General features: G+C 35.0%; 3 protein-coding genes and 1 long non-coding RNA gene across 4 annotated transcripts; 1 reads left to right on the top strand and 3 right to left on the bottom strand.

Moving 5' to 3' along the window:
* Positions 1–5,483: 5,483 nt before the first annotated feature.
* On the bottom strand, positions 5,484–6,253 carry LOC142238473 (palmitoyltransferase ZDHHC3-like). The gene is made up of 2 exons (XM_075310131.1): positions 5,842–6,253; positions 5,484–5,773 (listed from the first exon to the last, which is right to left on the bottom strand). Exons 1-2 carry the CDS (start codon positions 6,106–6,108, stop codon positions 5,540–5,542), a joined length of 501 nt encoding a protein of 166 aa, XP_075166246.1. The 5' UTR covers positions 6,109–6,253; the 3' UTR covers positions 5,484–5,539.
* Positions 6,254–7,556: 1,303 nt separating this feature from the next.
* Positions 7,557–9,174, bottom strand: LOC142240412 (uncharacterized). The gene is made up of 3 exons (XM_075312123.1): positions 8,999–9,174; positions 8,621–8,929; positions 7,557–8,310 (listed from the first exon to the last, which is right to left on the bottom strand). Exons 1-3 carry the CDS (start codon positions 9,070–9,072, stop codon positions 7,740–7,742), a joined length of 954 nt encoding a protein of 317 aa, XP_075168238.1. The 5' UTR covers positions 9,073–9,174; the 3' UTR covers positions 7,557–7,739.
* A 1,679-nt stretch (positions 9,175–10,853) lies between these two features.
* On the top strand, positions 10,854–13,341 carry LOC142239300 (uncharacterized). Its single transcript, XR_012722982.1, has 3 exons — positions 10,854–11,070; positions 12,706–12,826; positions 12,911–13,341. It is a non-coding gene; the product is annotated as an uncharacterized LOC142239300 (long non-coding RNA).
* Pex11ab (peroxisomal biogenesis factor 11ab) lies at positions 11,533–13,753 on the bottom strand. The gene is made up of 3 exons (XM_075311088.1): positions 13,510–13,753; positions 13,335–13,450; positions 11,533–12,484 (listed from the first exon to the last, which is right to left on the bottom strand). The coding sequence occupies exons 1-3, from the start codon at positions 13,569–13,571 to the stop codon at positions 11,931–11,933; spliced, it is 732 nt and encodes a 243-aa protein (XP_075167203.1). The 5' UTR covers positions 13,572–13,753; the 3' UTR covers positions 11,533–11,930.
* Positions 13,754–15,759: the final 2,006 nt, after the last annotated feature.

Raw genomic sequence — 15,759 nt, 5'->3', positions numbered from 1 at the left:
ATTGTACTACTTGATCTGCTCTGCTTGGGAGAATATATTTATATTTATTTATTTAATCAAACTGAGCCCCCATGGGCCATATGTTGATAGATATATAAAGTAGAGCAATAATGAGATTTAAAATATTAATTACATACATCAAAAATTGCTAAGGCACTAACACGAAAAATTCTAAAACTATAAAAAAAACTTAAAAATCTAAAAATCTAGCAAAATCCTCAATGCACATTTCTAAAAAAATAATGAATAAGTGTGAGACAGAGATTGTCAATGACTAAACTGCTAAGCTTCGTGAGAAAAATGGGATATTAACTTTTTTTTGAAAACATGAACACTATTCGATAATTGCTTTATGTTTTGAGGTAAGGAGTTCCACAGTCTGGTAACTCGAATTGCAAACGAGCGCTCCAGAATATTATGGTTGAAATGTTCAATGCGTATTTGAGTGGTCCTTGTTGTACTCAAGAACCGGAAATAAGATATAAGATATGCTGGTTTACCTGATTTCAAAACACCATAAAGAAAACAAAGACATCGAATATCAAGATAACGCTCAAACGAGCATCCCAGAAATTCATTAGCAAAGCGTGAATAGTTGTGTCTAGAGTTTTTACCGAATACAAAACGAAGCAGAGAATGGAAACATGAAGTAAGTTTAGACAAACTTGATCTACTTGACCCCATATAAACCTCTACACCGTATAAAATATGTGGCATAAGTAGTGAATGCGCCAGCATTCGTTTCACAGGAAGCGGGAGAATAACGTTCAAATTATATAGTTTCTTCAGAACGAAGTTAACTTTTGAACATATCTTGGCTATATGGAAATCGAATTTAAGTCTATGGTCAATGTGAAACCCAAGAGAAATAATGGAGTCACTAAAACTAATTAAATTGTCTTGGATCACCATATCTCTCAGTGTGATCGGCTGGCGGGGATTTTCAAAAGCCATGATCTTTGTTTTACTGACATTAATGGACAAGTTATTTCTGCTAGCCCAGTTATAAATATGACCGATGTCATTATCCAAATTCAATAGAGCATCTTGCGTCGTGCCAGATGCGCAGGTACTAAATAATTGAATATCATCGGCATATATAGCCATATCAACATGTTGAACACAATGTACAATGTCATTAATATATAACATAAACAGTATAGGACCAAGGATAGATCCCTGTGGAACACCTGAAGAAATTGGATTTACACATGAACTACGGCCATCACTATGTACAAATTGGAAACGGTTCGATAAAAAGGACGAAATAAGTCTACAGGAAAAAACCGACAGATCAAATTGCCGGTAGAGTTTATGTATTAATAAGTTGTGATCCACGGAATCAAAAGCCTTGCTTAAATCAAGAGCAGCAAGAATTCCGGGATCTCTCTTGTCAATTACACGTCTGATATCATCTGTAAGCTTTACCATAAGCGACGTCGTGCTATGGCGACTTCTAAAGCCTGATTGACATGGATCAATTAAAGAAAAATTATCCAGATACGCAATTAGCTGATCCTTTATCAAGATTTCGAAGCATTTCGACAGCACTGGAAGAATGGAAATAGGCCTGAAATCACTGCAATTTGAACCCGAAGTGCCCTTCTTCTTGAGAGGCGTAACTCTTGCTAGCCGGAAAACAACTAGTCATAAGTATTGTGTTAAATACATGTAATATGTGATGACAAATGTACGGAAATACTATCTTAATGAAGCGAATGGGAATACCGTCAGTTCCTAAGGCATTGGACTTAATTCTAAATATTGCACTGTGTAACTCGTCCAGATATACATTCCTAAAATTAAAGTTGTTATCACGCAAAACATCATAATTAATACTAGATTGCACATAGTTAGATTGTGAGGATGTATAATAATTATTCAACAGGTCAAGATCTATATCACAGTTATTATCACAGGCGTTGTCAGAATCAAGTGCCCCAGTGGAACTAATCCGAGACCAGAGTTCCTTGGCATTGGACGTACCCTGAAACATGCGAAGACCATACGCTCGTTTAGCACGTCTTATTGCCCTCCGAGCTATTGATCTGTATCTTTTGTATGTGTCTCTATTACTAATACACTGATTCTCAATATAAGCACGGTACGCTAAGTCACGATGCCAAACTGCTTGCCTAATATCATCATTGTCATACCAGCGTGGTCTGATGCTATTAATTGCCCTTGTCCGCTCAGGTACATTTCTCTCAAGTAACTCATTCAAAATGCAATTCAGAAGAGTTATCTGAGAATCGGTATCATTTGTGAGATAAAGAGGCGTAAAATCTGCACTTTCTATATCACATAGCAAATTGTCCATATTTATGGAAGTATAATCAAGGTAAGAATAAAACAAGTTCTGATCCTGGTTTGGAACTAAATATTGCACAAGACAGAAAGCATGATTCGAATTCAGCGCTGGGAAATTAAATTGACTGCTGCGGATAACCGCAGAAGTGTTGCTAACTAGAGCATAGTCAATAATAGAAGCGGACATACGGTTCAAATCAAAATGAGTGGGCATATTGTTGTGTAGAACAGACAAATTACAACGTGTCAACATTAACTTAAGATTAGCATACTTTCTAGAAACAGAAATATCACAGTTAAAATCACCAATGATTATAATATCGGAAAAGCTAACAGACATATCAGAGATGAGATCTTCAAGAGAATCAAGATTACCCGTAGGCAAATATACGACACCAACCACGAACTCAAATGATCCAGATGTTATCTTTAAAAATAAAGCTTCGCAAGAATTCGAATCCGATGCAGTAGCGAGCGGCCGAACCCTTAATTTCTCAGAAACATATAAGCCCACACCTCCACCACGCATGCCACTACGATCGTTACGGAAGAATTTATATCCTGGAATATTAACGGCTTTGTTAGGCACATAAGATTTAAGCCACGTTTCAGTTACGCCAACAATATTAAGGTGGCAACTTTTTAGCATGTTGAAAACCTCGTCGAATTTAGTCGACAAAGTGCAAGGCCTCAAGGACTGGGCATTGAAGAAACCAATGTTCAAATGTTGTCTATCAGAGCAGAAGCGTTTGATATAAGAGTCGTCACTGACAATCTCGCCAATGCAATTAGCCGAAATCATCGAAACTACCTGAAGAATATATGTCATCAAACCCACCTGAAATTTCAAAGGAAACTCTAATATTTGATTCATGGTGGTGGGTATTTAAGATTCGGCCCGGCTGAACTTACTGCTCAACAAGGGATAGTTACCTCTACCTCTACAAAATGGACTTTGATAGTAGGACCTAACTAGAAAATTAAAACTTTTATAAATATTAAATTAAAATTTATAGAAAATTTTGTCATATTTGTTTTGTATTGCAAATTTTAGTCAAAATTTAATTTTTATAGAAATTTTTGTCGAAATTATATTTCTATAATTTTTTTTCAAAATTTTATTTCTATAAAAAATTGTGTTAAAATTTTATTTCTGTAGAAAATGTTGTCAAAATTTTATTTCAATAGAAAATTTTGTCAAAATTTTATTTCAATAGAAAACATTATTTCTATAGAAAATTTTGTCGAAATTTTATTTCTATAGAAAATTTTGTCTTAATTTTTATTTCTGAAGGAAATTTTAGTTGGAGAGAAACATTTTGCAAAATCTACCAAAACCTCACGAATTCTACCAATCTACCAAACAGTAGAAAATCTATCAGTTTTGGTAGTTGTGGCAACCGCTTATTTAAGCCTCATGTTAACATTGTCACGTTATTCTCTGTGCTACTATAGTCATTTTCAGTTGTTACTAGTAAGCTTTCTCTAGAAGAACAACAATTTCAACAAATTTAACAGTTGGTTCAAGTTAAGTTCTCCTAATTCTCTAAAGCAAACACTCCCAAATTCGTTTACGTTTTGCACATAGATCATAAAACTCACACAAGAGGCACTTGATTGTTTTGCAGTTCCTCCATATTGTGACAGCTCAAGCCGTAGAAATTGTCTTGCAAACCAATTCTCCTCCTCCTCCTATCAGGTAACGACGTATTATAACTGATATTAGGAGTGGTAACTGACAGCTTAAGAAAATTAATAAATATAACAGGCTTTGTTAATTTTCGATGTGGTCTCATTTTTACGTGTCTTGGCAGTATTTAAGGCCACTGATACAGACTGTCCTTCAACAATGGCGGTAATAGTACATAGTGCAAGAAATGTGACAAGCACAATAATAAGTGTGTAAATTTAAAATTGTATAACAATTTTTACATGAGTAACTCATAAAGGGCCCCCCGCCATGTAAGTATAATGTAAGGGAATACGAATTCAAAAGACTAAATAACAGATAGTGTCCAGTTATTAGCACCAAAAATATAGAGCATTATAGAATATCAATTTCAACTTAAAATTCCCGAAAAAAACGATACATTTTTAAACGAAAAGCATTATTCGAATGGGAGAAAATTCTCAAATCAAGAGGCAACATGTTCCAGATACGAGCGACTCGCACAAGAAATGACTTTTTATATACGTGATACGAGGAATCACAATCTGAGGATTTCTCGTCGAGCGAGAGAATCGAAAATAGTCACATAGAGTACTAGGTACCCCACTACGAATAACTTTATATAAGAAGAGCAAATTGGCACACTTGACATAATGTGAAACCGATACACCAAGGAACCTCACTACAAATTCTGAAACATGACCTCTTCTTCTTAGATTGAAGACAAATCTGACAATAGTATTCATCGCGTATTCCAATCGCAGAAAATGGGCAGCAGTCACTCCCGAAAAAATCTTATAGCAGGCAACAATAACGCATGTGCAAGTCTGTATCGAATCCAAGGTGGTTGTATACTTAAAAGACCTAGAATATAAATACCGCTCAAAGAGTTTGGAATGATTTAAGTAACTGTATAAGACAGTATTAATAATAAAAGAGGTGGTGGCGCATCAAAAAATGTTGGCTGCAATATGTACGCAAACCGTCAAACTGCAATAAAATCCTTGGATTACATGTTCCTCAACTCGAGGCCTGCTTAGCAGTTCAGCGTTCGTATAATATGGAACTGAAAATAATAGGACTGCACTATGTACTACCCATTCAAATGAATTTGCCAAATGTATTAATGTCATTCACGAAACCCCTTTCCGACAAAAATATTAGCAATAAAAGAGGTGGGAAATTATGGAAATTAAGTAGAAAAAATGGACTAATACCCAAGACACCTGGTAAGCTACTTATCTCAAATCGAACTGGTATGAAAACCATGATTTTTTTATATACATGATTCGTAGCCCAGGAAATGTGTTGATCTTCATTAATCGGACCAAGATGCCCAGCCTTACTAAAGAAACCATCAGCGGTGAACAGTAAAAACTACCGCACACACCACCAAGTGAAGGACATATGCAATATCTGAATTCTTTTTAAACCCTTTTAACAATTTTCTAGAATGTTTACAAAATCACTAGCCCGAATTTATGATGTCATTTATAATCCCATGTAAGCAGATACAATGCACTTGTATCTATCAACCCTTAAAAGACGTAAATATAAATGTCAAACATTTACCGTAAACAATACAAAGTATTTTTGATTGTTTTCTCCAACGCAATTATTCACCCAGGGACAATGATGATCCATTTTACGAATGCATCTTTGACACACCGAGCAATGATGAGCTCTCTCCGGTTTTATGCTGCAGCATTTGGGACACTTGAATATCATTTGGCCCTCGCGATAGCCCATTTGTTCGATCATTTCTTTGGTAGCATTACCACGAGGTACTGCACCCTAAGTTAACACCGAAAAAGAACATATTAGAATATTCATCATTAATTGAATTAACATTTACCAATTACCGGATCTGACAACATAGTCCGTAGATGTGATGCAAATGCTAGGAATGCCAATATTTGGAAAATTATAATATTTACTGTACTAAACACTGGATGTGGGCTGGGTAAAAGAATGACTCTCATGACCACAAACTCGGCAAATAGTATTAGGAGCCATGTCAAGACAGCACAAAATATTCCACAAATATCTTTAACACACCAAAATCGACCGCCACAAGTCCTATTAGGATCTATGTTGGAATTGGAACCACCTATCATAGGTGTATACATGTTGGTGGTCCGATTGCACTTTTTTTTTGTGTTGTAGTTGAATTATGGCGATGTTTGAACCATCAAAAGCCAGGTTGTTAAACGATCGATGTACCACAGATTGCACTTTAACTCAAAACAAAAAACTTTTCCCTATACAGCTGATAACGTCAGAGAGGAGGGATGTTTTCTGTCAGCTGATAAAACAGGGTTGCCAAACGATGTTTTGCTTATATTGACATATTTATGAATTGGTGTTGTGTGTATGGGTTATTCCCATAATAAAAACCATGAAGCAAAAAAACAGCTATTCATCTCTTATTGGCCAAAACCTGCCGCTTGTGGAAGATTGCTTCCTTCAGATGGTTCAATTGTTGGCAGTACAATCCCTAATTAAGAGTTTTGCCATACGACAGGAAATTACTAGTAATTTCCGGTACTTTTCGGGTTTCAACTTGAGAATCACTGTATTTTTCTTTTTTAATAATTTCAAATCATATGATTTTACTCATTTAACGTTTGCGATCTTTTTCATCTACTTTATGCCAAGACTTAGCAGGAATTTATTTATTTGTTTTCATTTGCATTTTTAATTATCAAAAAATTATTCGACCATAGTACGGACCATTATATTGGATTAGGAAGAGAAAGTCAGTAACAATAGCAAAAAAAAACAAATTAGTGACTCCAAAGAAACGCCAAGCAACTGATGATTCAGCACACTTAACTGTTGATTTAAAAGATATTTTCAAGAACAAATTGTTTGGGTTTTAGATAATAATATCTTGAAGAGCCTGTTGGCTGGTGTGTCCTAACAATTTTCCCAGCAAGTATCGCTCATCCGGAAGTCACACTTACAGAATACAAAGCCTTACACACATAAAGAATACAAAGCCTTAAGGGTTCAATTTCAGTTTCCGGGGTTCATTATCCCCTCTTAGAAATGATGGTGACATTTCTGAGTGTTTGAAAGTCGTTTCATCAGAATATGAAACGCCGTTCGGATCGGGCTATAAAAATGAGGCTTATCATTGAGCTTTACAAAAAATCGGTCCTGTCCATTTTTTTTTTATCAAAATGGTCTTAATAGTCCAAGTGAGCCTAAAATAACGGTCTACCTACTATATCTAACCTTAAAGTTGTATGGTAGCAAACAAAATAGTCTCAACTATCAACGAAGATTACTTTTGTAGCTTCGTTTACGAAATTTTATTTAATTCCTATCTAGTAGTTGTATGTTCCATGTTTATGTCAAGTATGTTTCGTTATCTTTTTAAATGTATTTCATAAATTAAAAGAAAACGTAAAATTTGCTCTCCTCATGTTCAATTTTGTATACATTATGGTACCGCAGATGGTGCCGGACTTTATGTTAAGCTAAATGTCAAGGGATCAGTTTATAGTTTATAGTTATAGTATAGAGTTGGTATTTAGTCCCTTTGGTCGGAAGTGTTCGAAAGTTCAATGTATTGCTGTGAAATTGTGTCGCCTACATTTATTTATGGAATCAATTACAATAAAATTAAATGTAATAGACCTATGACCTCTTTTTGACATTGTCGAGAAAGGTAAATATTAAACATATCGTAATCGGGATATAAAACAAAATATCCACTTATAAAATAGTTAGCCAATTATATCATCATCCTCAACTACTTTGGTTGATATGAATAAACATAGTGGGCTATAGCTTGTCCTTCAGTTGTCGCATTGGTTGAGTCTGTACTCGAAGTAGTTGGACACAATGCTTGATCAACAGCGACTGTCGGTGTAATTGTTGTCACATGAGCTGTGCTGGCCGCTGCCTTTTCCTGGGCCTCCTTCTCACAAATAGCTCTCAGTTCGAACTCACTTAGAAGTTGCGAAACACGACTTTTAAGTTCCGCGGCCAATTTTGGTGGAAGACTTTTTACCGAAGCTGCCGCAGATTCGAAGAACAAATCGAAACTATCTTTTAGAGGCTGTCGGGGTGAGTAATAGTAGTCATTCATTGATCGGTCTCCTGATCGTGGTGTAATACTAGTAGTATATCCACCATCCCGTTCGAATTTTTGAACTGCTGTTGGGTATGGAGATTTGGGAGATTTCTCTAACTTTAGACGTTTCGTTGGTAATTTCTTTGCTTTCGCTTCGATCACATCATGTGTGGGACTGATCTTTACAGGTTCAACTTTTATGGTTGTGTAGCCAAAGCTTTCATCATCCAAGAGCATTTCATCTTCACTGCAAAGAAATTATATGCATGGTTATATAAAATAAAAACAATCTCTCCAAGTATGGTATATCAAGATACATGTTGTTACAGAGTGTATTCGCACTAGCTAAATATTTGACCAAAATCAGTGTCAGTAACCAAAATAATATTGCTATTATCTTATCATCAATATGAAATATGATCTGAAAATGTTTTTTGGTTTGTCTGTTTAGAGTTCTTTCAAATATTTTCCCAGTATGACCTAGAGTAGGCTGTACTTATTGGTATGAGAGATATATCATTTGTTGTTTATGAAAACATTTCTGCAGCTTAACTTACTACTCATTGTCCAAGTACCCAGATGTGTGGGCTTCAATCAAGTCTGCCTCGGGTTCGTTGACAGTGTAAACATTTTCAAAACCTTGAAGTCGCATATGTTTGAATGTCTTCTGATGTCTTTCCAAATGTGTCTTCTTGCACACCAAGTCCCTTTTGCAAATATTGCAATAGCCAACAGAATCCACTGTTGGACTTGGTCTTAGCCATGGGAACTCTGCGGCCCATTTCATAAAGAATTTGTGACGTCTCATACGAATTTCATTCGGGGTCAAGGATTTTGGCTTGAATTTTCTGGTGGAACTTTTCTCGCTGTAATTGGGATTTTTTGCATTAGCATCTCGAGGGTACAAAGAAGACAAACTAGTGTATTCATCTTACCATTTTACCAGAGCCTCCTCTTCGTTTATTGCCTCAAATTGTGTCGTACTACTATTCAATTCCTCATCACTCATACTTAATATATCTCAAGTTTTAGATTTCTTTGCACTAAAAATGTGAAGATTACCCAAAAATTAGTGCTTTCGTAGAAAAAGCGTATCGGTATAGTACGAAGCCAATTAATATTGTCGTAGTATAAAGCCGTTGTCCAGTTTCAAACAGACGCCGTTACGCGTGTATTGGTCTACAAAACCTTAAAAGACAGTTTTGCCAGCAATGTCTTCTTTTAACGACGTTATCGATTGTTCACATTTTCTCCCATAATGTGTACCCACCACCTTATTGAGGTACGGTATTTCCACCAAAATTTTAAATTATAAGTACAGAAATTTATATGAAGACGATAATATTTTAATTTCATTTATTTATTTATTTAATCGAGCCCAATAGGGCCATATATGATTAATATTGTAATTCTACAACGCAATTAGCAGCTAGAAAATTCCCTGTCAACATTTTTTGAATTTGGGGGCGCTTCAGAGAATCCCCACTACGTCGAAAACAGTCGTTTACGATATCCAAAACTCCTCGGAAAAGTGCCGTCACTATTGAGAAGTTGTACCACGCCAAGTTACTACAAAAAAGTATCGCATGAGTGCAATTATTAGGAGCCCTTCTGGATACATTTAGAAGGACGCCAATAAGAGCCCCTTCAAACAATCAGACAAAGTGCATTTTAAGATAGTTGTAAAAGAATCATTGTGGTCAAGTAAAATACGATTGTTTAGATGTTTATTAATTTTATGAAACATTTATAAATTCTCATAAATATAACATTTATACGGCTATCACATCACATTTAACACATTTTTATGCATTAATAAGAGATTGATGTTGAGTTACAAGTTGTTAGTTAAATGTTGTACCGTCTATCAGCCAGTACTTTTATTCCCAATGGAGGCAGCGTGTCTGGAAAAATATTTGAAAAACTATCACTTTATTCCATTTGGAAAGTCAAAAATTGTTCACCAATTTACTTTTAACAATTTTAAGCGTAATAACTATGTTTTCAGCACTTTATTTTCGTTTTCATTGAAATAAATTATAATAAGCCAGTTGCGCTTGGTGTTTCACAAAATATAAAATGGCTCTTGTAACAATAGTGATGGCAAAATACTTTCATGCGAATAGTGATGGCAAAATACTATCACAGTTGGCGATTGTTGCAGTGTCACTTATGAGTCTGTGGTAGCGATGAGGATGAAATGGAACATTGAAATGCTGGCAGGGTATCTATCTATAAAGGCCGGTATGCACCTTTAGCAAAAATTTTGTTTGGGTGCCAATAACACAGTTTTGTCATATATTTCTTATGGGAGCAAATTGTAAACAACTCCGCATGTAATTTTTGGTACACTTATGGCCAGTTTCTCATCCTTCGATTAATTTTAAGCGGAGGATAGACCTCCGGTTAGTAAAATTTTTGTATGGGATTAGCTGTTTTATCGACACGATAAATAATAACAAGACATTGAGAAACTGGCCCTTAGACTATTTAGTCCACTGTGATACCGCAAGTGATTTACTTATTTCATATTAATGAGTGCGTTTTTATAGCCGATTGTTTACATTTTGCTTCCATAAGAAATACATCGCAAAAAGCACCTTTTTATTTATTTACCCTATTTTTCCCCCCGTATTTATTGTTGTTCTATTTACCCTATTTTATTAAATCTTTTTAGCCTTGCATAAGCATCTGAAAGCAGTTTTATCGGCGTCTAAAGAAATTTTTTATAAAACAAAGAAACTGTTATTAGCCGCCTGTTCAATGTACGCCGTTATTACATTTTGAACAGCACCGGACAAAAATATGTATCTATACCGGTAGGCTACGAAGAAAATGCAAGCACTTTTTGGCCGCCAAAAACTTATTCTCACTATAGATATGCGAGCTTACCTTTGGAATAAGTTTTGTTTTCTATGATAATCCATAATAATCATATTATACTACAAATGAAATTATCCCCATATCTACAGGGCGTATTTGGATTGATAACAATAAAGTAAAAAAGGTAATGTTTGTGATAACACTGAGGAACATCTCTCTTGCTAATGATTTTGGTGTATTTTTTGAACCCAATAACAACACATGTATTAGTTGTCACCATTACTGAAATGAGATTTTTTATTTTGTCCCACAAACTCACGAGATATTGTTGTGGTGAATAATTTAAAAAAAATTCAAAGTAATTTTGCTCATGACTGGGAAAGATCTTTTTGTGATTAACGAACCTACAGTTAAAAAACCGTTCTGTTTGGTAGTCCAGTGCTCTCTATACATGCTGTACATAAATTGAGACACAAAGTAGCCAGGCCGATGATATGTAGTAATTGATATTAATCAAAATAAGTAATTGGTATTAATCAAAATACCTATGTATTTATTGGTCCTATACAGAGGACTGATTTACCAACATTCTATCATCACTTTTCGAAAAATGGCAGTCCTTAAAATGATACATGATATAAGAAAATTTCATCTTATACAAAAATATAGTAGTTTATTAAGTTTACTTGGATTAAAATAAAAATAATAATGTACATTATACTACACAATGGGTAGAACAAACAAATCTATTTATGCTTATATTCAAGCATTGTTTAAATAAATACCAATTAAATTCCAAATATGCGAAGCAGAAATATAACTGAAGTTTGTTAGTTTTGCATTAACCTGAAGTGATGCAACTGACAATAATCGTTATTTAATAGAGTCGATATGACATTTTATATGAGGGCAAATATGATTTTTTTTCATATCGTAGTGCCATATCAGAACATAAAATTCTTACATTTAGATAGATTTAACTTCTATTAGTCTACTACATACATACATACATACATTTCTCATTAGAGTAAAATCAATAATTATTTATGCTGGTGTTAATTTTGCTGTGGGTTCTAGCAAAGCAATTAAACCTGCTACGGACGATATTGCTCCCAGCATACCGATAGTTCGTGGCGTCAATTTCGTGTAACCCAAAGCCGTCAAAGGTATAAAGAAATCACAGGCATTCTTAAGAGTATCTACAAAAACATCCTTATGACCCAAAACCATGGCATATGATTGCAATGCTAAACGGCTTAAATCCTTGGTAGAACGTATGCGACAGGGAATATTTCGGGAAATACCACTTCGAACCGAAGCTTTATGAAGATCCATGAGACGGAATATTTCATACACATCTCGGCATAGATTCATTATAATCGATAAAAGCCAATATTTATTAGCATATTGTCCCCATTTCTTGGCATCGATGCTTTTAAACAATCCAGTCCGTGCCAACCAAAGAAAGTGATCAGCAAAGAGAAATAATGCCTGGGACAGTTTCGATGTTGTTAGAGTAACACGTATGGCCAAATCAGGATAATGAATGGTTCTCAAACTCGCATAGAAAACATCCAAACACTTGCCGAAACGTAGTACTAAAAAAGAGAAAAAATATATCAATCATTTTTATACTTGAATATAGGCGAAAAAAAATGTTTCCTTAAAGGTGGGTATTAGGTTCGAGTTTAGCCGCTAAAATCAAAAGAATATAAACCTTATAAAACTTTGTTTTGCTATTCCCCATCAAGCTATAGTAAAATTTACATCAAAGATGTATAATTTTATATTTTTTTTACTGATTTTTTTTTTATTTTAGCGGCTAACCTTGAACTTAGTACCCACCTTAAGGTGTGTACCACATTGCTGAACTTCTTTCTGTCTTATTACTGAGTGCTACCCGATTCTATGTTAGTAAGAGGGGTCAAAGTGAATGTTTGGTAAATACGAAACAATAATTTTTGAATTTTACTGCACGTATTTGTCGTTAAATATTTGCATATTAATGCCCTTTGTTTTCACAGAGCGATATCTATCCCAATTTTCGAAGCCTCATTTAATATACAACTGGCTTTACACACTTCAACTCTGATCCTTGCCTAAGTATTCAATAAGGTTACTTTTTCGCTATCCAAATGTTACTGGACTTGTCCCAAATAGTCAACTTATGCATTAAGTTACCAGCCTATTTCTACTACCAGGTCTGAAAATTCATAAAACCCTGAAATCTTACTTCTATGTTTGCTGGAGATACCCCCATACCATTTTACTTCAGTTCTATCCCAGTCATACAAAGAGAACTCCGCATGGACACTTTTAGTTTATCCGAACTGCTTGGGGCAAACACGCTTAGAATGGACGTTCAAAAGTTAACGCCCACTTGATCTTGGAATCTTTTACATTTCCCCTAACTGCATATTTTTTGGTAATTATCTATATGATACTCACATTTACGGAATGTACTCAATATATACTCCAACGATTTAAAGTTCTCAACCATTGCCGGGCTATGATCGGCTGCCTCAAGTGAATCCCATAATGCCCGAGATGCATACTGTATTAAGCTAATATTGTTGGTAAAAATTAATAAATAATGCATATAAAAATAAGTGTTTACACATACCGGGCTATTTTATCTCTTCCTGCAGCCTGGTTATTTAGTTGCACCCACTTGTCCATATTCATACTGATAGAGAAATCCTTCGAGTTAACCTATTTCTAATCTTTGTCTAATCACTATTCAATGATTAAGTGCTACTGAAGGAGTTAATTTACTTCTTTATAGTCACTTTCTACAATTTGGGTTCGGGTACAAAGGTTTGAGATAAACAAACACCACTAACATCAGATCTAAAATCAACAAAGTCAATAGTACGGTTGTAACCAGTGATGGAAAATGGATGTACCAAATGTTCTATTTGAAGCGCTTAATAGTACTAGTTAACAAAACCCTTTATTTTACTATAGGGGTGTTTTCTTTTTGCACTGGATACCCTAAGCAGTCACGGACTAAAATAAAACAGAGTACTCGTTTATCCAGGACATCTCCAAAAATATGCAACACTGTCATCAGCTGTTCAAAAACAATCACAGGAAAGAAGTGAAATCTTGCATTTTTAATATATGAAATGTTCCAATTAGTAATAAATATTTACTCCTGCGATTATTTATGACACTACACCACTTTGAATTTCATGTTTTTCGATAAATTAGTCACAATAAAGTGCTATTGTGAATCGATGAAGCGTCACTTTATCAAAACACAATCTGGCAAGATCGGCGCGACTTGCACTGATGAGATGTTCTGGATAGAACACCAGTGCAACGATGTTCTGGATAGCCCATACAAATGTTGTATCCAGTGCAAAAAGAAAACAGCCCTTATGTTGTGTTGTTATCCAGTAAACACAGGCCTTATATTTATAGTCAACACACTTTAAAATATGTTGTCAAAGGAATAGGCTAAAAATCAAGTTGAGAAATTGGGCTTAAATCTACTATAGTACAAATTGTCCGAATGGTCAAATTTTTGGCCAGAGTGTAGATTTTTCGATTCTAAGCCCGGTATGCAGCTCTTGCGAAAATTCCTTTTGCGTGCCGATAATGCGGTTTTGCCGTGCAGTGTCATGCAAAATGTAAATAATCGATAACAACGCCCCTCGAAATTTTCGACAGCAAATATATAGCAATGCATTTTTTATTGGTAGCGGAAAGTTTGTTAGAGGTACACCTCTACCGCGCTTAAACACAACATTGTATCTACCATTTTTTGCTGGTAGGTATATATTTTGAATTAAGGCCCCAAAATTTTTATTATCAATTATATTGGATTGAGTACACAGCGCATACTATTCAAACTTGAGAATTCATATAAAAAAAACTTCATAACCATGGACTCGGAGAAGTTCTGGATGCTTCAAAATTTTGACCCTTTCTCATATATGGTACTTATATTAGAGCTAATTTGGAGTTCATTAAGGAAAAAACACAACAAAATTAAAAATTTGCTAAAAAATGGCGAGATATTTTTGGCCTGAGGCAATATTCTTTACAAAAATTAATTAACCTCCACTACCATGAAGTGGGGATTCCAATTATCTAAAATGTTTGAAATGTAGAAATAATTCCAAATTCAGAATTTGTTGGCATTATTTGAATTTTACTGCCGGTATTGTCTTGATAATTCTTTATAAACATAGTTGAAAGCGTGATTATTACAAATTTTCAAGTATTTGTTTCTATAAGGTTGTATAATTCCCGTTCAATGGGATTATGGCCTGTAGACACCTCTAATGCGCCGTCCAGACTATAAATTTATCCGGACGACATTGCTCGTGTCGAACATAACCCAGATGTTGTTATGTTCGACACGAGCTTACTGCCTGTTAAGTCTGACGGCTTACTGCCTGTTTATAAAAATCGTCTCGAGACGAATCGTTTCTGAATTTCGTCCCGAACTCATTTTTTATGATTTACTATCGAACACCGAAACAATTGGGATTCCACAGACCCTGGTTTTCGAGATATCTATATGTGATTTTTGGCGAATTGTTCGTCTCGAGGCGAACGAAAATTCAACGAACAGGCAGATAATCGATACTGCTGCTTGTTAATGGGATCGATAACACATTTACCGAATATTTAATCATTGCCGACAATTCTTATCGATTGGACACACTGTAAGATTCTTTTCAAACACAGACATTCCGTCCGGAAACACTTATAGTCTAGACGGCGAATTAGTATATTTGCTACCGAAAATTTCGTGAGACGTTGTTATCGATTGTTTACATTTCATAAGGAATGCATGGCAAAACCATATTGTTGGCATGCAACAGGAATTTTTGCAAGAGCTGTACGTTTTAAACGTATT

The sequence above is a fragment of the Haematobia irritans genome, chromosome 5, assembly GCF_050003625.1.
Source record: "Haematobia irritans isolate KBUSLIRL chromosome 5, ASM5000362v1, whole genome shotgun sequence".
Lineage (NCBI taxonomy): Eukaryota > Metazoa > Arthropoda > Insecta > Diptera > Muscidae > Haematobia > Haematobia irritans.
This window is presented reverse-complemented; position numbering and strand designations above follow the sequence as displayed.

Bases quoted from the DNA above. Each gene is read 5' to 3' on its own strand.
- LOC142240412 (XM_075312123.1), bottom strand. From the start codon at position 9,072: ATGAGTGATGAGGAATTGAATAGTAGTACGACACAATTTGAGGCAATA. The intron at 8,930-8,998 runs GTAAGATGAATA...TCCCAATTACAG, and splicing joins GAGGAGGCTCTGGTAAAATG to CGAGAAAAGTTCCACCAGAA. The intron at 8,311-8,620 runs GTAAGTTAAGCT...ATTTCTTTGCAG, and splicing joins GGGTACTTGGACAATGAGTA to TGAAGATGAAATGCTCTTGG.
- Pex11ab (XM_075311088.1), bottom strand. From the start codon at position 13,571: ATGAATATGGACAAGTGGGTGCAACTAAATAACCAGGCTGCAGGAAGA. The intron at 13,451-13,509 runs GTATGTGTAAAC...CAACAATATTAG, and splicing joins GGAAGAGATAAAATAGCCCG to CTTAATACAGTATGCATCTC. The intron at 12,485-13,334 runs GTGAGTATCATA...TCTCTTTTTTAG, and splicing joins ATTGAGTACATTCCGTAAAT to TACTACGTTTCGGCAAGTGT.
- LOC142238473 (XM_075310131.1), bottom strand. From the start codon at position 6,108: ATGTATACACCTATGATAGGTGGTTCCAATTCCAACATAGATCCTAAT. The intron at 5,774-5,841 runs GTAATTGGTAAA...GTGTTAACTTAG, and splicing joins GGACTATGTTGTCAGATCCG to GGTGCAGTACCTCGTGGTAA.